The sequence below is a fragment of the Gekko japonicus genome, unplaced genomic scaffold (genome assembly GCF_001447785.1).
Source record: "Gekko japonicus isolate JY-2015 unplaced genomic scaffold, Gekko_japonicus_V1.1 scaffold68, whole genome shotgun sequence".
NCBI lineage: Eukaryota > Metazoa > Chordata > Lepidosauria > Squamata > Gekkonidae > Gekko > Gekko japonicus.
In genome coordinates, this window is record NW_015169175.1 from 1,393,657 (window position 1) to 1,419,716 (window position 26,060).

The 26,060-nt window shown below is 44.7% G+C and overlaps 1 protein-coding gene across 1 annotated transcript in view; it reads left to right on the forward strand.

Annotated features, from left to right (window-relative positions):
* The window catches only part of STPG2 (sperm-tail PG-rich repeat containing 2), a 336,565-nt gene that overhangs the window by 124,311 nt on the left and 186,194 nt on the right, over positions 1–26,060 (forward strand). Inside the window, exon 11 of the mRNA XM_015415991.1 lies at positions 14,502–14,661. Coding sequence (XP_015271477.1) covers positions 14,502–14,661 — 160 coding nt within the window. The remainder of the gene's footprint in view (positions 1–14,501; positions 14,662–26,060) is intronic.

Below are 26,060 nucleotides of genomic sequence, written 5' to 3' on the forward strand. Positions count from 1 at the left end.
GCCCACACAGTACTTTACGTGGACCTCTTTTTTAAATCAGCTGACAAACATTTGTAGAAACAAAACTGCTTTTATATAGTAAGAGGAACTGGAAAAGTGAAGGTGTTTTATACTTCTGATAGCCCACTCTACACGGAGAAGGCCACCAGCAAAAGAAGCTGTAGGCCAATATATTTGATCTGTATAACTCAGTAGGAGGGAACTACAATCTACAGCTACTGTGACTAGGGAGAGGTGGTATGAGGTTAAAAGCCAAGAATTATACTTAGGGGGAAAAATCAACAGCCAGTATGGTTGCTATAAAATTGTGATAGTATGACCATATCACCCAAGTGTAATCAAAAGCTGTTCATGTTTCTGAATTACCTTGAAGTGTTATCACAGAGTGTTAGTGTAATCCAACCCTGTGATTCTAAAAACACCCAGTAGCAGATTATCCCAAATCACAAAAGAAGGAAAGAAAAGATAGTGAAGGAATATAAAAACGACCTGACCAAAAAAGAGGAAAAAACCCCACACCATTGATACAATAAAAATATACTTTTGCACAAATTTTGAAACAAAACATGTTTAGTTGTGCTAAAACACAGTGGTTCAAGTCTGGTAGATGATCTGGATAGTTTCTGTAATGTATTGAAACGTTTACATGAATCACCTCATAGGACTCCCATGTTAAGCTTCGAGCCATACCAGGGCTCCTCTGAGCGAACCTCCTATTGGCCGCTTCGTAACAGCGACCAATCAGAACGATACCATTCCCTAGGAGGGAAAGACTCCCATTGGTCCTTAACTAAGCAATCTCATTGGTTGTTAAATGTAAATAGGCGTGGCTACATTAGCCCGGTTATGTTTAAAAGGAGCATAAGCTCCCACTGTTTTCTGTTCTGGTTTCTTACTGAGTTGAGTGCTTGTTCGTTACTTCCAATAAAGCTGAATCACTTGCTGAATCACTCTAAGAGTCCTTTGTTAGTGCGATCTAACAATTGGCGACGAGGATGGGATTTTTGAGCAGGTAGGCAGCCCTGCGGACATCCACACTTCGGACTCGGAAGAAAGCGGGCAAAGCACAGCAGCCGATCCGGCGGAGGCGCCACCAGCTCCGGTGCACAAGTCTCCCACGATGGCTGGAAGCCAGAAGTTCGAGTGCTTCGAACCCTCCTCAGAAGACTGGGACTCCTACCTATCCAGGTTCGAGTTCCATCTGGAGACACACGACATTACAGACGAGGCCAAGAAACGGGCGTGCCTCCTGAGTTCCTGCGGGAAGGGGACCTTCGACATAGCCAGGTCGTTGGTGGCCCCAACTGATATAAAGACTGTCACCTACGCTGACATCACTGAGAAGCTTAAGGCTCACTATTCTCCACAGCCGTCGGAGATCGCCTGCCGGCACGCGTTTTACAAGCGGAGCCAGGCCGGAGGCGAGACCATCGCGGATTTCGTGGCGGCCCTTCGCAAAGCCGCACGGCCGTGCAACTTCCATGACGTGGAAGAAGCCCTCCGAGACCGTCTTGTGTGCGGCCTCAGAGACGAGAAGCTACAACAAAGGCTGTTCGCCCGTACCACTCTGACCTGGGCAGTGGCCTACGAAGAGGCCTTGGCCGCAGAAGCAGCGGATAGGTCCACGAAGGAGGTCCGCCAGCGGATGGCAGAGCACAGCGTCCACTCGCAGCGGGACAGCGAGAGCGAGGAAGCAGACGATGACGTCAACGCGGTTCGAGGCAAGCGGACCCCAGCGAAGCCTACCATCGTCAAGCCTTGCTCCGGTTGTGGCGGGAAACACCAGCGCGACTCCTGTTGGGCCCGGGATGTCGACTGCAGAGCCTGTGGACGGCGCGGTCATCTGGCCAGAGTCTGCAGAGCGGCACGGAAGGAGTCCTCACCAAGCAGCGGATCGGCACAAAAGAATACCCCCACCTATTCCCGAAGCAAGCAGCAGTTCCATGCATCGGAAGCAAGCTGCAAGACTACGGCGACCCTGACAAGCGCATCGACTGTCAATCGCACCAGTTGCCAGGGAAAGATCACCGTGACCCCCCTCCTCGACGGCAGACCGTGCACCATGGAACGGGACTCTGTTACTGTTGAGTATAAGGGGAAATGTGTTAAACTGTCATTCCTGATTGCAGAGGGAGACCGGGTTAACCTGCTAGGGTTAGATTGGTTTGAGCCATTGGGCATCGGTATTTCTGGGATTAACAGGATGTCTGAAAATAAATGGGGCATGCTGTACGACCTGTTCCCTGATGTATTTGCCGAAGGGTTGGGAAGGTACAAGGGCCCCCCGGTTGCGTTTGACTTAGATCCGTCAGTCAAACCTATTAGGTTGAAGTATCGGAAAGTACCTGTGTCTCTCAAACATAAGGTGGAAAAAGAGATTGACAAACTAGTTGAGCAAGGGGTTTTAGAGCCAGTACCATACAGCAAATGGGAGACCCCGATCGTAACCCCTGTCAAATCAGATGGGTCCATACGACTATGCGCCGATTACAAATGTACGATTAACAAGGCGCTGCAGCAACATTCGTACCCGGTCCCGGTAATAAGCCACATTTTGGCTTCCCTGGGGGGTGGCAAGATTTTCGCCAAATTTGACCTGGCCCAGGCATACCAGCAGTTGCCTGTCACCCCGGAGGCTGCCGAGGCCCAAACAATTGTAACCCACCAAGGGGCTTTTAAAGTGAACAGGCTGCAATTCGGGGTCAACGTAGCACCTGGGATTTTTCAGGGCCTCATGGAACGTCTACTAAGGGGGGTACCTGGCACAGTGCCCTATTTTGACGACGTGCTGATTGCGGGCGGGTCTGAACAGGAACTACTGGACCGGGTTAAAGAGGTCCTCAGGCGTTTTCAAAATGCCGGCCTCAGAGTTAAGCGCTCAAAATGCACGCTCGGGGTGGAAAGTGTGGACTTCCTGGGGTTTCGCATTGACGCAGAGGGAGTCCACCCCACGGATGAGAAGGTATCTGCAATCCAAAACGCCCCCAGGCCGGTGAGTAAGAAGGAGCTCCAATCCTTTTTAGGACTCCTGAATTTTTATCATGCGTTTTTACCGCATAAGGCATCAGTGGCGGCCCCTTTGCACGCGCTTTTGCACAAGGAGGCAAAATGGAAGTGGGGGCAGGCCGAGGAAAAGGCTTTTGTGGGAGTCAAGGAGCTGCTGACATCTAATGCCGTACTCACGCATTATGATGAGCACAAGCTCCTGGTGTTAGCTGCTGACGCTTCACCTTTTGGAGTAGGCGCAGTTTTAAGCCATCTGATGCCTGATGGGAGCGAGGCGCCTATCGCTTTTTATTCTAGATCACTATCTGCGGCAGAGCGGAACTATGCCCAGATAGACAAGGAGGGTCTGGCGTTGGTAGCGGCTGTCAAAAAGTTCCATGATTTTATTTTTGGCAGACGATTTTTGCTGGTCACTGACCACAAGCCGCTACTGGGGATTTTTGCGCCCGATAAGCAATTGCCAAACATCATGTCCCCACGCATGCTTAGATGGGCGATATTTTTGCAGGCTTATGATTTTGACTTAGAGCACCGGCCTGGGAAAGCGATTGGGCATGCGGATGCCCTCAGCCGGTGCCCGGTGCCGGACATTGGCGCAGACCCTGCCCCCGCCTGTGAGGTCTTGGCAATTGAGGAGCTTCCTCGACCCCCGGTATCATCCAGGGACATTGCAGCACACACGGCCAAGGATAGCGTGCTGTCCCGAGTATTAAACTGGGTTTGGAGGGGGTGGCCGGTTGGAAGCGTTGAACCGGAGTTCGGCCCTTACAAAAGCCGTCAAAATGAACTATCCATTTCTAAGGGCTGTGTATTATGGGGGAACAGGGTGGTGGTTCCTGACAAACTCAGGACGAGAGTGTTAGAGTCGCTGCACGAGGGTCACCCCGGTATGGTACACACCAAAGCGTTGGCCAGAGGGTATGTCTGGTGGCCGGGGCTGGACAAAGAGATCGAAGAATGGGTACGAGGGTGTCCCAAATGCCAGCAAGTCAGACCCGATCCCCCACAAGCTACACCCCAAGGCTGGGAGTCATCTGGTAAACCCTGGGCCAGATTGCATATAGATTTTGCTGGCCCTCTCCAAGGGCAAATGTTCCTAATTGTGGTGGACGCTATGTCCAAATGGCTGGAGGTCGTGCATATGAAATCGACCACATCACTTGCTGTGATCCATGCGCTCCGCCGACTTTTTGCCACCCACGGGTTGCCTGACGTCATCGTCAGTGACAACGGGCCTCAATTTGTGTCTGAGGAATTTAGGCTCTTCCTCACGAGTAATGGCATACGCCAAATGACTTCGGCCCCTTTCCATCCGGCATCTAATGGCCAAGCCGAACGGATGGTCAGGACGGCCAAAGAGGCCCTGGGTAAAATGGACGAAGGGGACTGGAGCCAGAGGCTGGGCTCCTTTCTTTTGCTGCAGCACACCACCCCCTGTAGTGCTACAGGCCGTAGTCCGGCCGAATTGTTAATGGGGCGGAGACTCACGACCCGTTTGAACCGAATGCACCCAGACCTCACTGAAGAGCAATCCGAGCGTACCACGGCGCAACCGAAGGTGCGCATGTTTGAAAAAGGGGACAAGGTTTTCGCACGGAATTATGCAAACGGGCACTTGTGGCTTCCTGGGGTTATATCCGACTCTGTGGGTACTCGAATGTATGTGGTGCAGTTGGCTGACGGTCGAATCTGGCGGCGCCACATAGATCAGTTAAGGAGGCGTTGGGCTACGGACAGCGCTGACTCTCCGACGGCTGAATTCCCTGATGTTGAGTGGAGACCCCCAGAGCAGGCGGTGAGTACCGAAAGGCCCGGTACTGTCCCCGAGTCAGGGCAGACCCCTGGGTGCGGGGCTGAAACCCCAGTAGAGTTTGTGCCTGAACCAAGCAGTAGTGAACCCCACTCTGACCCACAACCTTGTATGCCCATGGAGCCTGCACCGCTCCGCAGGTCCCAGCGTTCGCGGCAAATGCCGACTTATCTGAAGGACTATGAGTGTAATTAATGCGGGAATAACTGGTGTACAAACGTTTGATTGTCTGTATGTAAATAATAAAACATCTAGGATGATGACTTAACTTAGGGGGGAGGAATTGTAATGTATTGAAACGTTTACATGAATCACCTCATAGGACTCCCATGTTAAGCTTCGAGCCATACCAGGGCTCCTCTGAGCGAACCTCCTATTGGCCGCTTCGTAACAGCGACCAATCAGAACGATACCATTCCCTAGGAGGGAAAGACTCCCATTGGTCCTTAACTAAGCAATCTCATTGGTTGTTAAATGTAAATAGGCGTGGCTACATTAGCCCGGTTATGTTTAAAAGGAGCATAAGCTCCCACTGTTTTCTGTTCTGGTTTCTTACTGAGTTGAGTGCTTGTTCGTTACTTCCAATAAAGCTGAATCACTTGCTGAATCACTCTAAGAGTCCTTTGTTAGTGCGATCTAACAGTTTCTTTTGGGCCTCCTATAATTTTTCGTTCAAAATGCTCCACTGTTGGACACAGGCATGGTACAAATAATAATTTCATTCTATAAGAATATTTTTGCAAACTTTTAAAAACCTAAATAAGCAGAGTGTACAAAAATATGCTTACTGAGCTGAAACTTAAGGAGAGGAGTCCAGCAGAACAAAGTAATGAACTACGAGTGTCATCCTAAACAGAGTTACTCTCTTCTAAACCCTTTAAAGCTGAGCAGGGGGTAACTCTCCTAGGATGGCAGTGTTAGTTACTCATTAGTTACTTTGCTTTCCTGCTTCTTCTCTAGGAGCCATAAGCTGGACGGAATTCTTTCGAATTTCTTGTGTTGTAATTACAGTCTAAGGGCTACCTTCTGCAGATAAATCTTCTTTTTACTGAGGGAAAACAGTTTTAGAAAAATCAGAATGAACAGTGTTTAACTTTTCCCCTAGTACGGTTTCATAGGGCCTCAGAATAACATATGAAGGGTCTCTGAGCAGCAGCATTCTTTCTCACCCCAACCCATGTTGCAGACAGCTTTTAAAACTAGGGTTGCCAGCTCTGTGTTGGGAAATACCTGGAGATTTTGGGGCTGGATGCTAAGGTGGGGTGGGGTTCAGGGAGGGGAGGGGAGGCGCTTCAACAGGTTATAATGCCACGGAGTCCACCTTCCAAAGCAGCCATTTCTCCACGTGAACTGATCATTGTTGCCTGGAGATCAGTTGTAATCCCAGGAGATCTCCTGCTACCACCTGGTAGCCCTATCTAAAAATTCTGTAAGACTGTAGCGTTTATTGTTCAGGAATCATCTGTCCCCCATTTCCAGTGTGAGACTGATTGCTGGGGAAGATACCATCGGGACTCCAGTTTATGGATACATTTTGGGTGACTTTACTACAGGCTTAGTGTGTATATATAATATATAAATATGTTGCATCTCTCAGCATGTTGCTCATGAGGCAACTTCCAACAATTATTAATATGACACAGTAATGAATTAAGAAAACCACAGTGAACCAAACAAAGCTAGCAATTACATCTAAAGAGCCCACAGCAAAAACCCTCATAAAAAAGCAGCAGGTCTTGAGCCTGAGAGAGAAACAGCAACTCAAGAGAAGACCAGCCCAGCCTTTGCCTGGTGCCTAAAAGTCAGGAGGCTTGGTGGCTGGTGAACCCACGGTAGGGTAGTAATTCCATAATCTGGAGACCATACTAGAGACCTGCCTCACTTCATGAACCAGAGTAGGACACAAAAGGGCTCTTATAGCTGATCTTAATATTTTGCACCTTTATATATTGGGCTTCCTCTCTCTAGTTAGATGGGAAGGAAGGTCCATCTAAAAGTTGCTGAAAATAGCATATTATCTGGTAACCAAATAATATCAACCAATGATGTCCTCAGTATGTGAAAAGTGTAGAAAAAAATTCTGGGTTAATGCTGAATTCATTGCTGGTATTTTTTAAAGAAAATTTTGTTTCTCTTTTATATATAAAGGAAATTCAGTTGCTGGCAAAACTCATGCGTTGCTAGTTTATGGTTCTCCAAGTGGTAGAGGGAGATCCTTAATGTAGACCTTTTTGTATGAGAAGTACAAGCTTGAAATTTTCTAGGACAGCTGGTTGGTTGTCATGGTTGAACCAGGAGAGGCAGTGGCAAAGAGGCAGTGGAAACTCTCCAATTAATCACGTTGAATTTGAGTATCCATTACTTGCTTTGATAACAGACATGGCTTAAATGTGAGTGTGTTTCATTGTTGCTAGTGTGTGGTTCCCTCCTCAAAGAGCATAAAAAATTTGGTTAACCTTCTGGGGATTCAAATTATCACCTACCTTTTGGAATCTTTTTTTTTTTTTTTTGCTGTCAAGTCACAGTTGACTTATGGCAACCCCGTAAGGTTTTCCAGGCAAGAGACATTTGGGGGTGGTTTGCCATTGCCTGCCTCCACATCACACCTCTGGTATTCCTTGGAGGTCTCCCATCCAAATACCAGCCAGGGTCAATCCTGCTTAAGCTTCTGAGATCTGGTGAGGTCAGGCTAGCTTGGGCTACCCAGGTCAGGGTCTCTCAGGGTCCTCTCTTGCTTAATTGTTATGTAACTTCTGATGTGACAAGAGAATGAGGAATCTCTACTAAGACACAATTAAGAACTTTTGTAATAGAGCAGATTCCTTTAAATCTTTTTGCCTTCTCCAAAAAGTATAAATATTTTTCTGTTTATATTTGGAAAATGGAAGTAAATCTGTTTGTTTTCCATTGTACCTTGGAAGTCACACTTTAATAGCAAGATGTAGAATTGTACTTCAAAGTGTTCAGTAATTTTTGGAAAGGTACAAAGGCATCTCTATTTTATTGTAGTCAAATAAAAGCACAACAGCAGAGTTTCAATGAAAACACCCCTAGATAATGAAGTGTAAAAACTTGATGATAGTGATATTTCCATAGCTAGATCAAAAATTACCACTGCATTTTTTTTACATTTACTTATTGATGTATTAAGCTGTAGTTTCAAATGACTGTGATCTAGACATTTAAAAATTACGTAGTGAATAATGCAAAACACAATTTAGTTTAATCCTAAAAAATATATGAAAAAATTAAAAATAACTTTTGATCATGACATTTCCTCAGCAGTATGAATGAGTGATAGACTCCTTTATAAAGCGCCTCATCCTTTTATGTCCAATATAGATATTAGTAAGATCACATTATACCCAGAATAAAACTGAATTACAATTACACGTCAGCTTTTGTGCTTTTCGGTATTTGAAACAGAGTTCAAAACCTACAAAGAATTTGATTAGAGATCTGAAGAGCTACGTGGGAGAATTTTTAGATTTTAATAGGAAATACTTATCAGAACAGTAGGTCATCTGAGACGGGCATCTGACTTGGAAAAACCTGCTAGCTCCTAATATAATAACTGATTAAGCATATCCTTTTGGGGAGTCAAAAGGGGCCACTCCCCCCTCACGTACCAGTGAAAAAGCTGGTAGGATTCAATCCAGTGCAGTACAAAATACAAAAATGAATTGAAGTTGGGCTTTCCCTGTTGTAATGAATGTTGTAATTCAGAGACACATCCTTGTAGGAACATAGAATGATAGAGTTGGAAGGCACCTCCAGGGTCATCTAGTCCAATCCCCTGCACAGTGGCGGAAATTCACGAATACCTCCCTCTACACACCCGCACTGACCGCTGTTCCATGCCCAGAAGATGACAGAAAACCTCCAGGATCCCTGGCCAAACTGGCCTGGAGAAAAAATGCTTCCTGATCCCAAAGTAGCAATCAGCATTTCCCTGGGCATGTAAACTTAATGGAGTAGAGTTTCCAAAGGATCCCTGCTGGCTAGAAGGGAGGAGCTACAGGCAGTAGGAATTAGAGAGCAGTCAGGGAAGCTAGGAACTGCGGTGGCTCAAGTGGTTAAGATGCTGAACTGCAGGCTGTGGAAGGCCGGTAGTTCACCAGTTCAAGACTCGAGTGTGCCGCATGACGGAGTGAGCTCCTGTCTCTAGTTCCAGCTCCTGCCATCCTAGCAGTTCGAAAGCAAGAAATTGCAATTAGATAAATAGGTACCACTTCGGTGGGAAGGTAACAGCGTTCCGTGTGCCTTGGTGTTTAGTCATGCCGGCCACATGACCACGGAAATGTCTTCGGACAGCGCTGGTTCTTCGGCTTTGAAATGGAGATGAGCACCGCAACCCTAGAGTCGGATTCGACTGGCTTTTGAGCAAGGGAACCTTTACCTTTTACAGGGAAGCTAGGAGAATGCGGTGTCTGGCAATAAACAATGACATTTATTTTTACTTCAGCATGCCCCGCATATGATTGAACCCTAACTTATTACACTCTCTGGTCTAGCTATATGCAAAAAAGCTAGATCCTTGATGTTGGTAGATACAGCTCAAAAATTAGTTCTGATTGTCTGAATGAATGCAGGGAAAGTGGAGGACTATGAAGCTACATCGCAGCAGGATTTAGTGCTGGGTTATGATATAAGTTTAAGAAAAATGTGGGTGCACCCATCCACTGTTAGGCTGAAATGGCTGCCAACTGTTTTAGCTGTCCGTTTCACTCCCCCCCCCATTTTGAAGTAGGGGGAAGTGAAACCGACCAGTAAAATGGCTCACAGCCATTGAAACCTAACAGGTCAGCTGCGGACCTGTGCCACTCGGCTGTCAGGTTTAAATGGCCTGAACAGCCAAACTGGACAAAAGTCCAGTAGCTGTTCCGGGATGGTGCCTTCCTGAACATGGGTTTGGAGGCTCTGAACAGGGCGAAGTTCATGCCAGATTTTGGCTCATTAACCGGTTTGTGCCCATCCCTAGTTTCTATATTTGGTTGTTCATTTTATTGACTTCTTTTTTATTGTTACCTGCCTTTGGTCCTGGGATTCTCAGGAGAAAGGGAGTATAAATATTTTAAATAAATAAAGTGATCAAACACAAAAAGGGTTTAAAACTCATTCCATCCTATTGCTTCTGTTCTTAAATTGGCAGTCCTTGTCCTTCTTGCTGCACTTTACAAAAAATAAAAAAAGGATTGGATCTCTTATGTAAGAGGTTGGATCCAGCCAGCTTCATGTAGGTCCCGTGAGCACCAGTGTAGCCTTTTTGGGTGGTTAGTGGGGCCCCTTTCTTTTTTCCAATTGACAAACTATCTGGACCCATCCTAAGGTGTAGTTGATCTCTGAACATGTTGTCCAAGCCTTGAATTGTGCATCTAGTTCCTTGTTCTTGATGCCTGTGTATTTGGACATGAGTGTAGCTCAAGCCCTTAATAAGGTACTGATGTGAGGCTATAAAATACAGTTGTTGGGTAAAATATAGATACCTGGAAATTGTATCGAATCTTTACCCATATGGTCTCTTTCTGGTTTAATGTTCTATACCATTTTGGAATAGAGAGAATTCTGGCGAGAGTTTTCACCTTGCTTTATAATATATACAGCCTAAAGTAAATACTAGAAGCACTATAAAGTCTTAAACTGTAAATTGCATACCTGATTACTTCCAAGACATGCTGTCAATCTGGAGGGCTGATTTACCAGGCATGAAAATTACCTAGTAGATGAAAAACAAGTTTTAATTTTACAATATATACAAAATATTTAATGGGTGCACTGCTTCTTAGTATAATTTGAAGTGTGATTAACATTTGTATTTTTAACCATTCCATCACACCTCGAGCATTTTGAGACAGTAAATTGAAACAATTGCAACCACATACTGCAGTAGGAGAAGAGTGACATATTACTGTAAAGTGGTTTCTTCCCTGTATGTTTAATACTTTAAGATAAGGCATACTTAAAAAAAAAAACCCTCATTCTAGAATTCACCAGTATTTACTTTATTTGAATGAAGAATGCTTGGTGGGGAAGGGGGAAATTACTAAATACACTTTGTGCTGTGAGTGGTAGAAAAACCTTAACTGTAGTGAATGGCAGGACTTGAATCCTGGTAATATTGATGTGGTGAATAGGCAGGGTGAGCCATGTTTCTGTAACTCCCAGACTGGGGGTAGAAAGTGCCGTCAAGTGGCAGTCAACTTGTGGTGAACCCATAGGGGTTTTAAGGCAAGAGACATTCAGAGGCGGTTTACCATTGCCTGTCCTCTGCGTAGTAACCCTGTAACTGCCCTGACCTGGATAGCCCAGGCAAGGCCATTCTTGTCAGATCTCGGAAGCTAAGCAGGGTCGGCCCTTGCTAGTATTTGGATAGGCAATCTCCAAGGAATACCAGGGGCGTGACGCAGAGGCAGGCAATGGCAAACCACCTCTGGAATGTCTCTTGCCCTAAAAACAAGTCTAGCTCACCACCTGGTGGTGCATAATGCTAAAAGAGCTAGAACTTCTAGCTGCCAGACAATTTTAGGATCTCCTGGCCATACTACACACACTGCCATACGATAATTATTGTTAATGATTGTTAACCCTGGACATCTTTGATGGCCTCTCATCCACGTGCTGATCAGGGCAGACTCTCTTTAATTTCTCACATCTGGCAAGATCAGGCTAGCCTGGGCCGTCCAGGTCAGGGCACCTCCCGGATTACATTACATTAATGCACTCTGTATGTGACGGTCCTTGAAACTCTATATGCATCTTTAAATGAATAAATACGTAGCTCAGTGCCATGGAAGCAAGTGACTTGGTTGTGCTGACAGTCTCCCCGCCCGGCTAACTATTGATTTGTGCCTGGATTCTCATTACAGTATCTGACAGCACTGAAAGTTTTCTGTCCCTGCTTGTCACGAATTTGAAGATGGAGATGATATTTGATCTCTGATGCTGCTTAGCTCAGCCATAAGCAAGAAAAATGCTGAAATATTTGGGATATGAGACAATGGCACGTCAGTTGCCCAATAATATCACCAGCCCAAGAGAATCTGATGCTCACTTCTTTTGCCGGAAGTGACTTGTATAAAGGGATGGAAGGAGGGCTTGTTATGGCTTCCAGACAGTTCACTGCTGGGACCCTCCAAATATGTTTTGTCTTTGTTAGAGACCCACTGGCTTAGGGTGCTCGCTGTCAGGGTTACGGTAGTTGTTACGTCACAAGCGGCTGAGGAGATCAATAAGAATGTTTTCCTTTTTAATAGAAAAATAAAATAGTGAGGCCTGGATAAAACAACTGCCACACAGCAGAGGAAATTAATCTTCTAGGCAAATCAAATGCTAGGAAATTCGGGAGGCTTGCACATCATTCAATGTACCAATGTAATAAAGTAGGGAACCTATCAGGAAGGTTGATTTACTGGATCCAGATCACTAAATGTGAATCATTGACCTGAAGTACTTCCAATTTAGAAGGCACGGCTTCTTTGAAATTGATGGTTTCTTTGTTGGCTCTGGGGATGGGTTTTATAGCCCAGTAATGAGTCCAGGGTACCAGTACAAAACATATTTTCTTGGTCCTCTCCTTTCCCCTTTCCCGATTTACAGTAAGGCACCTCACAACTAGGATTGGTTTTTCACATAGAATAGGAGAGTCTAAAATGTGGATGTTCAGATGGAAGCCGTATCTGATGTTTTAAGGCAGTTGTGTTTTAAGTCTGGCACTTACACCATTTGATAGTTAGCCTAGAATTATTACCGTTGTTATTAATACTAATGTTTCCTTGATGTTGATTAAAAATATTAATTTAGCAACTTAGCAGAAAGAGTTTATAAATGATGGAAGAGTAAATGTTTTGGCTTAATTGGAAACTATTAAATTTGAAGTAAACATGTTCATCTTAGATAATAAATTAACACTCTTCAATTGGGATGAAACGAGAGCTGTTAGATTAAGAATTGCTGAATAAGGAAATACATTATCACTTCACACATAGTATATAAATGTAAATAATCACCTATCTTAAAAAAAAGATAAATTAAAACTTATTAATGTAAGACACCCACTGCACAGTGTTGTATTCCTTCTGCCTATAGCACACATTTGTTCTTGAAAGTAATGAGTTCTGGGTTTGTTTGTTATTTTTCTCAATCTCTGTTTATAGTGATAAAGAACGGTGAGTTGTATTTAAAGTGTTTTTAAATTTTTTAAAAGTGAGAAGCACCCTGACTGGGAACCTCTAAGCTTGCTGAGCGTACAGGTCCTTTTGGAATGTTGAGAAAGGGTAGTGGCTGCCTCCACGAAATGTCTCCCATGGGAATGGAGCCACTCACAAAATGTTCGGAGGATCCATAAAATGTCAGAAGGTTCTGAGTCTAGTGCTGCCTTACAACAGAGAGATCTCCTTCGGAATGGGCTCTTCCTGTAGATCCAAAAGTGAGGTCTCCTCCTCCAAAAGGCAAAGGAAAGCCAGGATTAACTGTTGACTTAGAAAAGAGATACTATTTGGCCTAAGGAATCTAAGCTGGAAGACACATGAAAGACTATGGCCAAGCTGCAGGCACACAGTTGTGATTCAGCTCTGTTTAGAATAAACTCAGAGTTTTGATACTAGGTCAACCGGTGGAGAGTGTCCTGAAGTTCCCTGGTTTTCCCCCACTCCTGTTCTATTCAAGAACTTTTGCATTTTATCTCTAAGACTTAAGAAGCCAGAGAACACACTAGTGGGCAGTGTAGCCTCCATGGGCTCCATGTTGGGGATCACTGCTATGGACGGCATCCAGAAGAGGTTTGCACTTTGCTAAATGAGAACAGTCTGACTTTCTGTCCTTTTTGTTACTTGTAATTTGCATTCTCAAAGCTTACCTCCAGGGCTATTTTTGGGCAAGAACGCACAGGAACGGAGTTCCGGCTGGCTCCTGAGTTGGCCACGCCCAGCAGGAACTCATTAGCATAGCCACACCCAACAGCAGAAACTCATTAGGATTGGCTACATTAGGGGTGTGTGGCCTAACATGCAAAGGAGTTCCTGCTATAAAAAAAGCCCCTGGGTTTTGACCACAAACAAGGTAAACAGAATAAGAAGGGAAAGTTGGGTGTGGCTGGATGACCACACTTCTGGTAACATGGTGGTGTGGCCTAATGGGCTAATGAGCGGTGCTGTCAGGGGGTGGCCTAATATGCTAATGAGTTCTTGCTGTTGGGTGTGGCCTATTATGCTAATGAGTTCCTGCTGGGCTTTTTCTACAAAAAGAGCCCTGCTTACCTCCAGCTACCCAGTGTGCAGGATTGTCCCAATGTCTCTGTATCGGTGGTGCTCAATAGGCCTTTTGTAATTCTGCAGAGATGAATGTCTGCCAGTCCTTTAATCTGTCTCTTCCTCTAGTGATGGTGACTGTTGCAAACATAGCAGTGTTGACTAATGATGCTGTCTGAAGGTGGCAACATTGTTTAAGTCACAATTTCAGTGCAATTAACATGGGTTCCCTTGGCAGAGTGGTCACATTGCAGCCCATCCTAAATACTTATTTGTCAGCACATTAGCTCTTGCGAACTGGCAGTAAATCTTTCTGGTAACAGATGCTTTTTTTGCTTCCTGTCATCTATTTCCAATCAAGTTACTATTGTGCTTCCTTTAACATGCACACTAAGCTTCACAGTATTTCAGCAGACACTTCCATTTCTTTAATATTGCAGGAAGCTCCGCCACCAGGCTCATATGATGTTCAAAAATCATTTGCAAAATCACAAGGCAAACGCGAGTACATGCCTCCCCGGACTGTGATGGCTAAAAGAAAGCATGCTTCTTTTCTCAGTGGAACACCTAGGGAAGGATTGCATAAGGCCAAGGCACCAGGTATGTTGACCACATATGTTTCCAAGGAAGTTATAACTGCCAAAGAATTAGAGAGGGGAAATTAAAAATTGCCATTTTAAGGGTCTTGAAGTCTCTGCATTGCCACTGATAACTTTGCTTTTTAGCTGATTGAAATGGAGCCAGTGTTCAGGATAACGTTCAAAGCAATTTTTCATTCACGCTAGAATCGATATCAGCTATGCTGTGTTGATTTCACTAAGTGTGGAATTAATAGTGTGCACTCTGTGTTTTTTTAAAGTAGGCTGACCTCAATGCAAATCTTTATTTATTATATTTGTAGACTGCTTTTTAGCCAAACATTTTGTTTCTCTAGTGTCTGACTGATCATTAAATTGCAATGCAGCCTAGCAGCTGTAATCACCTAAAAGGAATTTAAAAAATTAACGGAGTAACCCATACTACTAGTTTCACCACATAAAATACATAGTAACAGCAGGAGGTAGAATCATCTCACTGGGTACAAGTTTTGTGAAAATGTTTATTTATTTATTTATATTTTAGATTTATAAATTGCCCAATCCCTGTGTACCAATCAAGTACCACAAGCAGTGTTCCCTCTAAGCTGAGTTAGTGTGAGCTAGCTCGCAGTTTTTTAGCCTCCGGCTCACACATTTTTGTCTTAGCTCAGGAAGGAGGGCTCCAGAGCAAACTAGTTTGTGCAGTGGCCAAATCACTCGCTCACAACTTTAATGCCAGTAGCTCACGAAGTAGAGTTTTTGCTCACAAGACTCCACAGCTTAGCGGGATCATTGACCACAAGTTAAAATTCATAGATTCAATAAATACATTCAATAAATTCTTAAAATAGTCTCAAAAATGGCATAATTAATCTGATCCTTAAAAACTCATTCTGGACCATGTCACCTCCTCGCAAGTGGGGCATAATGAGGGAAAGACGAAAAAGATGGCAAGACTGTTGATGCCCTCAACCAAAAGTCTGACAGAACATCTCTGCCTTATAGGCTCTGCGGAATTGCATCAAGTCCTGCAGGGCCCTGGTGGTGTTTGGCAGAGAGTTCCACCAGGTTGGAGCCAGGACTGAAAAGGCCCTGACTCTGGTCGAGGACAGCTGGGTATCTTTGGGACCAGGGATTACCAGCAGGTTGTTCTCAACAGAGTGTAACGCTGTCCTGGGGACATACCAGAGGAGGCAGTCCCGAAGATACGTGGGTCCCAGACAGCTCAAGGCCTTGATGGTCAGAACCCCTCTTCTCTCAGTTTCTCTTAGGTAGTTTGTATGTTTAGGAGTGTTTGTGTATGTGTTTTGCCTTTTTATTATTTTTCAACTAAACAGCTTCCAATTAGTTTATTTTGAAAGTTTTCTAAGAGAAAATCCTGGTATACATTGGTGGAGATCCCAGTTACCTGCTTCTTGCTCTGTGTCCGTTCAAGCTAATTTCCACCACTAATTAGGAACTGCCTATTTGGGTAACATCATGGAAAGATTGCAGTACGGTCAATAGATTTGACTTCAGCTAACTCCAAGAAAACCCCTGCAAAATGCAGACATTTTTAATTGATCCCATGAGAAAATGTTATTTGGAAGTCCATGGTAAGCAAGTCTGTTCTAAAAAAATTTAAAGGTAATCTAGTGATAAGCAAAAGAGGAAAAAATTATGGAGACTGTTAAAACAGGTAGGTAATCTTGAACTTCGGTAACAGTCCACAGAGTTTGAACTGGCCTGTCCCATTCTTTACCTGGCCAACCAGGGAGAAAGGCTGGGGCTCTCTTGGTGTAGGAGCTGGATGGTAGGAAGCTGTCCAGCACTAGCATGACCTTGGTTGGGGAGATGTTGAACCAGCCAACACAAGAGCTGAAGTGAAGGCTTCTTATAGGGACCTGATGACTCCACCTCTCCTGTAGCCAAGGTTGGATCTTGGATCCTGAAAACAGCTAAAGGCTGGTGTTCTTCTATGTAAGACTGAAGTGAGGAGTGCCTTAAACTGCCAATCATGTGCTCCTTCCCAGGGCCTCTATTCAGTCCTGGCTATCTACTCTCTTTATTCCTGGAGTCATGGAGGAAACTCTGGGCATGCTGGAGATGGTTAAGTCCACCCTTGATTTTATTGTCAAAAATTTAAAGGTAATCTAGTGATAAGCAAAAGAGGAAAAAATTATGGAGACTGTTAAAACAGGTAGGTAATCTTGAACTTCGGTAACAGTCCACAGAGTTTGAACTGGCCTGTCCCATTCTTTACCTGGCCAACCAGGGAGAAAGGCTGGGGCCCTCTTGGTGTAGGAGCTGGATAGTAGGAAGCTGTCCAGCACTAGCATCACCTTGGTTGGGGAGATGTTGAACCAGCAAACACAAGAGCTGAAGTGAAGGCTTCTTATAGGGACCTGATTACTCCACCTTCCCTGTAGCCAAGGTTGGATTTTGGATCCTGAAAACAGTTAAAGGTTGGTGTTCTTCTATGTAAGACTGAAGAGAGGAGTGCCTTAAACTGCCAGTCATGTGCTCCTTCCCAGGGCCCCTATTCAGTCCTGGTTATCTACTTTCTTTATTCCTGGAGTCATGGAGGAAACTCTGGGCATGCTGGAGATGGTTAAGTCCACCCTTGATTTTATTGTCAGAGTAAATAACACAGCAATGGTGCACAACCTGATTATATAGTAGATAAAGGTTTGTTTAGGAACTAACATACTTGATAGGAAAGGGGAGAGACAGAGATAGGTTCTTAACTACATTTCTAGCTTTTTGTGGTCATAAGAACATAAGAAGATCTGAACATGGAGGTTCCCCTCAGTCACCATGGCTAGTGGTCATTGATAGACTTATCTTCCATTTTGCTCTGTTTCCACCTCTGTTTTCCACTACCTCTTGAACAGGAGCCTGCTGTGGTAGGGGAGACAGAAGGGTTCTTTCCTTGGAGGCTTTGGGGTGCAGGGAGTCTCTACTATAGAGGCAACAACAGGGACTCCTCAACCCTTGAGGAGTCCTTATTCTATATGAAGACTCAGCTAGGGCAGATCCTGGAGAAGGACAGTTGCTCAGCAGCAGAACAGCTGCTATGCAGGTAGAAGTTTCCACATTCAAATCCCAGAATCTTCATGTCACAGACCTGGACATCCTATCCCTGGGGAGGAAGGGATGGAACAGGGGAATGGCCCTTAAGTAGGCAGCAGCTCAGTTGTGGAGCCAAGAAGACAGCCAGTTAGGTGTGCGAGAGTGAGGGAGGAGCAGACAGGAGGAAGGCCTACCTGTACTATCACCCTATGGAGCAAAGGACTACTGTGGTGTAAAAACCTCCTTGAGAGAAAGGGCTTGCTTGGGAGGAGAAGCAGGAGAGCAGGAACTGGACGTGGCCAAGGGCAGGAAGGATAAAAGGCCATAGCTGAAAAAGGTAAAGGGAGCAGCTGGCTAGAAGCTGGGAAGAAACTGTGGCTAGCTAGTCAGCCTTGGGGCTTTTGCAGGCTAGGGTTCTAGCAAGCCTCCTGCCTCTTGGAAAGCAACATTCCCGAGAGAAGCCAGTAGGAACTGTTCCACCTGACTCAGTCGAAGTGGCTCACACTGACTTAACCCTGCAGAAAGGGTGCAATGACCAGGAGAGGAGCTTAGGGAGCAGGGAGGAGAAGTGCTTAGGCCAATAAAGCAGCCCCAGCACCTTGGTGTGAGCATGCAGAGATGATGAGAGGTAGTGTGACTGGAGCAAGAAATTGCAAGTAGATAAGTAGGTACGACTTCGATGGGAAGGTAACAGTGTTCCGTGCACCTTGGTGTTTAGTCATGCCGGCCACATGACCACGGAAACGTCCTCATACAGCGCTGGCTCTTCGGCTTTAAAACGGAGAAGAGCACCGCAATCCTAGAGTCAGATTCAACTGGCTTTTGAGCAAGGGAAACCTTTACCTTACTATGGGAAGAAGATGGCAACTCCACAGAGGGGTGTGGCCTCTACCTGTGGGGGCATCACACTCCAGTTAAAAGGGGCAGCTAGGGTTGCCAAGTCCATCTTCCACCCCCAGCGGGGGACTTTGGGGGCGTTCCTGGAAGGGGTGAGGAATCCCCAATGTGATGATGTCACATTGGGGACGTCTGCCCCCCCCCCCGCCGTGCGCTGGATCTCCAGAGCAGTTCCCTGCACTTAAAGTAGCCAGCAGCCAGCGTTTCCCCTTTAAGAGAAGCTGCGTTTCCCTTTTAAGAACGAAGCTGGCTTTTCCCTGCAAGCTTGCGGAGTTCGCGCTTGGGATGAAACACGGGTTGCACACCCTTAAAGGGAGAAAGATGGGTGGCTGTGGATGTTGGGGGTGGGGCTTCCCGGCGGCGGGTAGAACCCCCCCCAAAACGGGGGACCCCTGGCAAACCGGGGGGGGTTGGCAACCCTAGGGGCAGCTACTAGGTAAAGTGAAAGATCTCTACCCATGACCCTGGAAAGCCACTGCCGGTCAGAGTAGACTGTACTGATCTTGATGCATCAGATGGTTTGACTCGGTATAAGGCAGATTCATGAGTTCAGTCTTGCTCTGTTGAAAGTTCAACTAATATGATAATTTGAATAATTAATAATAATGCTTGAGAATAATGTGCAATAGGCCACAGTCTCAAGAGCTGTTCGTGTGTGCGTGTAAGGGAATATGTAAGGAAATATGTGCAATATGAGCCCTTCAAATCTTACAGCTGATGGAATATCAGCTTTTTAATCTGAGTAACAGCCTTCCTCTTTCAGCCATGGGACCGATTGTACCAAAGTCCAAGAAACTCGCTGGTAGTAAGCATGGTTCTTTTGCACAGAAGTGAAAGGCTCTTTGAAACTGTGGTTTAGGAGCCATATTGGTTGAAGGATCCTGAATCATTATGTGTCAGAGTGGCCAAGATAAAATTTACCATATCTTTAATCAATGATAAGTAAACGTGTTCCAAGTTTTTCTGCTTTTCTGCGATGAAAAATGTGAATCAGAAGTAGAATAACTTCAGAAATTTGGCTTTGAAGCTTATGCAATGTATTTCAGTACTGAAGATGAGCCTGTCATCTTAAGAGAGAACGTTTGCCAGTTGACATTTGCTGCACTGAAAACAAGAGCTGTTATAATCTGACACATCTGTGATAATAACCTGTTTGAGGTGTGTGAGTGGGAGGAATGATTGCTGGTAACACCCCCCCCCCAATGCTGTACAGGAGATCTTGTGCACAGTAAATGTAGATGCAGCTTAGGATATCTTGATCAGGGAGAGCATAATTTTAGTGCTGTGAGATAGATGTATTAAATAAAATGAACAGACAATAATAGTGTCCCCAAACATTTGTGTTACGCCAAAGTTGTAGCGACCTTATTGAAAAAAACCCATCCAAATTTATGAAATGGTTTCATAATGTGAGTCATATTGCTTGATAATACTCTTTTCTCATAATTAAGTTTTTCTCCGAAATTTTGCAAATGGTTTTATGAGGCATTTCCCCCTGACATGCAAGTGCACTTGTAACAGTTGCAAGAAGGTTATTGGTGAAGATCCAAGAAGTGTTCAGGTTCATAGACAGAGCTTGCAGTGGTGCAGTATGATTTCTGAGATTTTTTCCTTTGACCAGCTGAACTCTTCCCTCATTGTTGTTACAGCCTGGTTTTGAAATGCTCTTTTGTTGCAAAGACAGTTTATGCCATGGGCGGGTTCTGTCTGAGGGGGGAACCCTCTACACCTGAGTATGATCATGCTTACCTGCAGGGCTCTTTTTGTAGAAAAAGCCCAGCAGGAACTCATTAGCATAATAGGCCACACCCAACAGCAGGAACACATTAGCATATTGGGCCACACCCCTGACAGCACAGCTCATTAGCACATTAGGCCGCACCCCCATGTTACCAGAAGTGTGGTTATCCAGCCACACCCACCTTTTGCTTGTTATTCTGTTTACCTTGTTTGTTGTCAAAACCCAGGGCTTTTTTGTAGCAGGAACTCCTTTTCATGTTAGGCCACACACCCCTAATGTAGCCAATCCTAATGAGTTTCTGCTGTTGGGTGTGGCCTATTATGCTAATGAGTTCCTGCTGGGCATGGCCAACTTGGGAGCCAGCCGGAACTCCGTTCCTGTGCGTTCCTGCCCCAAAATAGCCCTGCTTACCTGGAAGTCAGTCCCATTAAACAAGCATGGGACTGGAAGGTAAAGCCCTTTCATGTACATGCATTGGGTTGCCACTGATTTTTAAAACAAAAAAGGAAATGGAAAAAATACACATTATGAACAAATATTCATATTAAAGCAAGGGATGCAATCTTATATTTATTCATTAAGTCATTTGTACCCCACCTTTCTCCCCAGTGGGGACCCCAAGTGGCTTACAGCATTCTCCTCTTCTCTTCACAACACCCCTGTGAGGTAGGTTAGGGTGAAATTGTGTGACTTACTCAGTAAGCTTCCATGGTAGAGTGGGATTTGAACCTGGGTCTCTCAGATCATGTCACAGCAAACTTTGATCCATTAAGGGTAGGAATGCAGTGTGTTTCTTTGTTTGCATGCACCCTTCCCTCCTCTTCCTCTTTCTCCCTTCTCCAGCAAACAGAGACTGATTGAAAGCTTCATGATTTTGAAGCCTTCAATTAAACCTCGGTTTGTTGTGATGTCCTAAAGCAAGCACCTGGGCAAAATGGAATTGCCCAGGATTATAAACTAGGAATGAACAGAGATTTAGGATTCCACTTTGTGTGGAGGAAACAAACTGTAACTTGCCCAGGTGTTTGCATTCAAACATCACAGCAAATGGGAGTTTGATTGACTTCCAGACTAGGAAGTTTTTAGTTGTGCTCTTGGGGTGGTGTGGGGGATGCATGCAAGCACAACAAGCAGCGATTCGTGCTCATCATGAATAAACAGAGCCTGGCGGAGTCATCTGGATGCGACCAGTGTTCGCATATTGATCTCATTCATCATTATCTCCCCTTCTTTGTATTTGGTAGGCGATACGAGTCTTGTGCAGCACAGAGTATATCTTGTGTCTGATGTTTAACAAATAATTAGTAATAATGTGGAGCAGTGCACTTCACCATAACTCATTCATCGCCTTAGTTACAAAAGCCACTGTTTGGATTGCCATCCCAAACTCATTATGTTTCTCAGCACATTCCCACAGGAAATTACTTTAGGTAACAAATAGAATTTATCTTCAAAATTAATTGGACAGATCACATGAAGGTAGTTGTGTCCACTTTCTCTGACTTCGCCCAATACCTTTTGATATAAAAGTCACTGTTGTGTGAAAACTAATTATTTCTTCTATTTGCTTGTTGGCTTGTAATATTACATTCCAAAATAGTTGGAAGTCTTTAAATCAGGGCTGAGTTCTCAGGCCACTGCCGTAAAAGTAAGCAGCCCAACTCCTGAACTTCTCCCTTTCCTCCCTCTTTCTCCTTCTCTCTGTCCTTTTTGGATACAACCAAATGTCATGATGTTAACGATACAAAAAATACAGGGTCAAAAGTGAGGGCGGAAGGCTTTGCCCACCTACAAATTAAAGCTACCACAGCTACTCAAGATGGAGATCAGTTGTAATCAGTGTTCCCTCTAAGCTGAGTTAGTGTGAGCTAGCTCACAGATTTTTAGCCCCCGGCTCACACATTTTTATCTTAGCTCAGGAAGGCTGGCTCCAGAGCAAACTAATTTATGCAGCAGCCAAATCGCTCGCTCACACCTTTAATGACAGTAGCTCACAAAGTAGAATTTCTGCTCACAAGACTCCACAGCTTAGAGGGAACATTGGTTGTAATCCCAAGAGATCTCCAGCCACCACCTGGAATTCGGTAACCCTGATTAGGACCCAGTTTTAAATGTCATTTTCCCCCTCTGAATCATGAGGGTTGTCAACTCAGAACAAGTGACTTGCCCACCAAATAAGATGAATATGTACGGAAACATGGCCCATATATGTATATAAGTACTTTCAAGTTGCATTTGACTTGCAGCAAGCCCAGCAAGGGTTTTTCAAGGCAACTGAGAAGCCGAGGTGGTTTGCCATTGCCTCCCTCTGCAGAATCTTCCTTGGTACTTACCTTGCTTAGCATCCAAGATCTGATGGGACCAGGCTGTACCCGTGCTGCCTTCCCTCCTACGGTCAATGTGACCTGCTTCCTTTTCTGTGCACTGCTGCCTGGTTCCCCTGTCTCCTTCCCCTTCCCATCTATAGCACACCCTTGCGTCTTAGTGTGCATATGCTATCCAATGGGAATTTGAAGGGAAATGCTGCCTAGAGGATCTGGAAGCTGTTGCAACAAGCAGAGCGTTTGTTGACTTGGTTTTCTCCCGTCGTTTGAGGAGGCAGCGCCTCTCCTTCTGCAAAGCCTCAGCTTTCTCATGGATATGTGCAGAAGGTATTGTGAGGATAAATGCAGGAGAATGATATAAGCCTCTTTAGGTCCCCATTGGGGAGAAATGCATGTATAAATGAATTTAATAACTAAATTACTGCAGTTAGACTGTGATGCCGGATCACAAATTTTGTTCCTAATTCAAAGTAGTATGTTTTTTTCTAAACTAGACATCTGGGCATTCAGCAAACATTGTGCACACAGTGGCTTGTGTGGATGCATGTTGCTTTGCAAAGGTTGTCTTCTCTCCTAGCTGACAGGAAATTCTTTGTGGGTGTATGGGCGTGTGTGCTGGTGTTTCCTGTTACACATTCAGAGCATCTGGCAATAAAATAAAATAAAATAAAAATGACAGTGCAGCAATTCCTGCAAGTGTGATGCTTGAGAGCCCCCAGTGCTTGGAACCATGTCCAAAACACTTGCTGTAAAACATCCATTTATTGACTTACTTCACTTACCTTGCCTTTGTTCCATCATATTACAGGATTCTTAGGTGGCTTCTCGTCTAGGCAATGGTCCTCCCCAGAGCGCCTTAGCTTCAGTGACATTGCATTAATATGTGCTAGCCAACCAGACCCTGGGATGGGTAGCTTTAGCCTTTTTTCTAGATGTGGGATGTTGATGGTCACATAGCCCCAAGAAACAGATTATGTATAGGTCTAGATGTTAGCAGACATGGAAGTATCAAGAGATGTTTTGAAGACTTTAAGTGCAGCTTACATAAGAGCAAGGGGTCATCAAAGAAAGGGAATTTCACAAAAGATGGCTTGTTCAAATGACAAAGTACTTTTTGGGCATAATCTTCACATCATAGCCTATCTTTATGCTGTGTAATAAAAAAATTCAAATGGCTTTTAGCATGCAAGTGAGGCAGGCTACCTGGCAATGACCTGCCTGGTGGACACACCCCATGGCAGGACTCACCTGGATGGAGCAAGGACAAGAGAGGCGCAGCCATGGTAGTTTCAGCAACAGGACAACTTAGGGAAGCTCAAAAGGTATGGAGGCAGTGAGCAAGCCTGGGCCCAGGTGTTTTAAGGCAGGGAGAGGCTATGTAGAACAGGGAATGGAGAAGAGGAGGGTGGAGCTTAGCTCAAGAGCCAGGTGTGAAACTGGAGCTATAAAAAGAGAGGAAAGGGAGATGGGAGGGGGCTGCTGGCTGGAGAGAGAGGGTGCAGGAGGAGAAAGGAAAGCCAAGCTAGATGGGGGGAAGAGGAAGAAGAGACCAGGAAGGGAGAAGAATTGTCTCAGGGGGGTGACTAGGCAAAAAGGCAGGTTGCAGCATGGTGGTTCTTCTCCTTTGTAATGTATTATAACCCTTCTGGTACCTGGAGCTCTCAAGTGAAAATAAAAACCACCTGTGCAAGGAAGGAGTGACGGGTCTGCTGCTTTCAGGACCCCACGGACCTCAGGTATGATGTTCTCTTGCCCCCAGAAAGCATCACAGAAAGTTTGTATTTTACCACTCTGCTTAGCATTGTTGGAAGTTTTGCTCCAGCTGTAGGAGCCTTCCTATGATGGAAGTGGCTCTTCTCTTGGAGGAATGGTCTTTAGCCTGGAAGAAGCCTTTTAAAGTTTGCTGAGCAAAATGTTAGGATACAAGCTAGGTTTTTTTTATACTAAACTTGCAGACCGTATGACATTTTGCAGACTAAACTAATTGCATCTGTCCAAGTTACTGGTTTTCCATCTACAGAATTGTACATCGGTAATGTAGTAATACTTTCAGTAGTGTCTGATACACATAGTAATAAAATTCATTTTTTACTATGATGTCACCGTAGGCTTATTGAATAGATTATATTTCTTGCTGGGCCATGGCATCTCTGTTTTCTGTATATCTGTTGGGAGGAAAAGACATTATTGAGATACCAAAATTTAAATTTGAATGTGCTTGCTGGATGTTTTAAAATTTAAATCCAATTAGGAGACTGCCAGCTTTACTGCAAGGGAGAGAAGGAAATGAAATATGGAAGTCAAAGAATCAATGCAAACCCCATTTTAATCATAGAAGACTGATCTTTGACATCCAGCGTCTGCAAGATCAGTTTGTTCTGTTCCTTATCAAACTTTGTTGTTGCTTTAATCCCATTTCTTTCCCTGGTGCTCTTAAACTTCAGTCCTTAAATTCCCATTGGTTGCTGCTTGTTTTTAAAACTAAGTTTCAAATACAAACATACAAGAAAAAGTACACTGTACAAAGTGTAAAATCCAAACAAGGACTTTAAAGATAAATTGAACTGCGAGTGGAGCTCTGCTTGTGCAGAAAGTGGCTTCCCTACCTCCTGTTTAAGCACTGTAGGTCACCTGAGAAGCTCCTCCTGAGGGTTTAAAGACAATAAGGTAAAGCAAGAGAGTAGAGTCAGTGTAGCACAGTGGCTTGAATGTCCAAGTAAGATCCAGGTTCAAATCCCCAGTCAGCCATTCCTTGGTCCAGTCACTTTCTCCGTGCCCAGCCTCTCTATCAAGGTTGTTATGAAGCAAAATGAAGGAGGAGCGAACCATTTATACCATCCTGAGCTCTATGAGGAAGGTCAGGGTAAAAAATACATTGGGAAAATGCAATTGGTGGTGCATAAAATCAAAAGGATCAAAGAACGCCCAGTAACATTATTGGCCAAATGCTAAAGACGAACATTATTGGCCAAATGCTAAAGAGGAAGATTACCACTTCTATAAAAACCTAGAAGTAATGTATTCCTTCCTTAGTACCTCCGGTAAAGAAATTTTCACTTCACTGAAATGTTGCCAGCTCAGAGTTTTCCTGTGTGGTTGGCTAGTTCAATCAGAAACAGAATGTTGCAATACTACTTCTACTAACAGCTCATCTCGCCAAAGAGCCAGTTTGGTGTAGTGGTTATGGGTGGTGGACTCTAATCTAGAGAACCGGGTTTGATTCCCCACTCCTCCACATGCAGCCAGCTGGATGACCTTGGGTTTGTCACAGTTCTCTCAGAGCTGTTCTCTCAAGAGCATTTCTATCAGAGCTCTCTCAGCCCCCACCTACCTCACAGGGTGTCTGTTGTGGGGAAAGGAAGGGAAGGAGATTGTAAGCTGCTCTGAGAAGGGTAGGGTATAAATCCT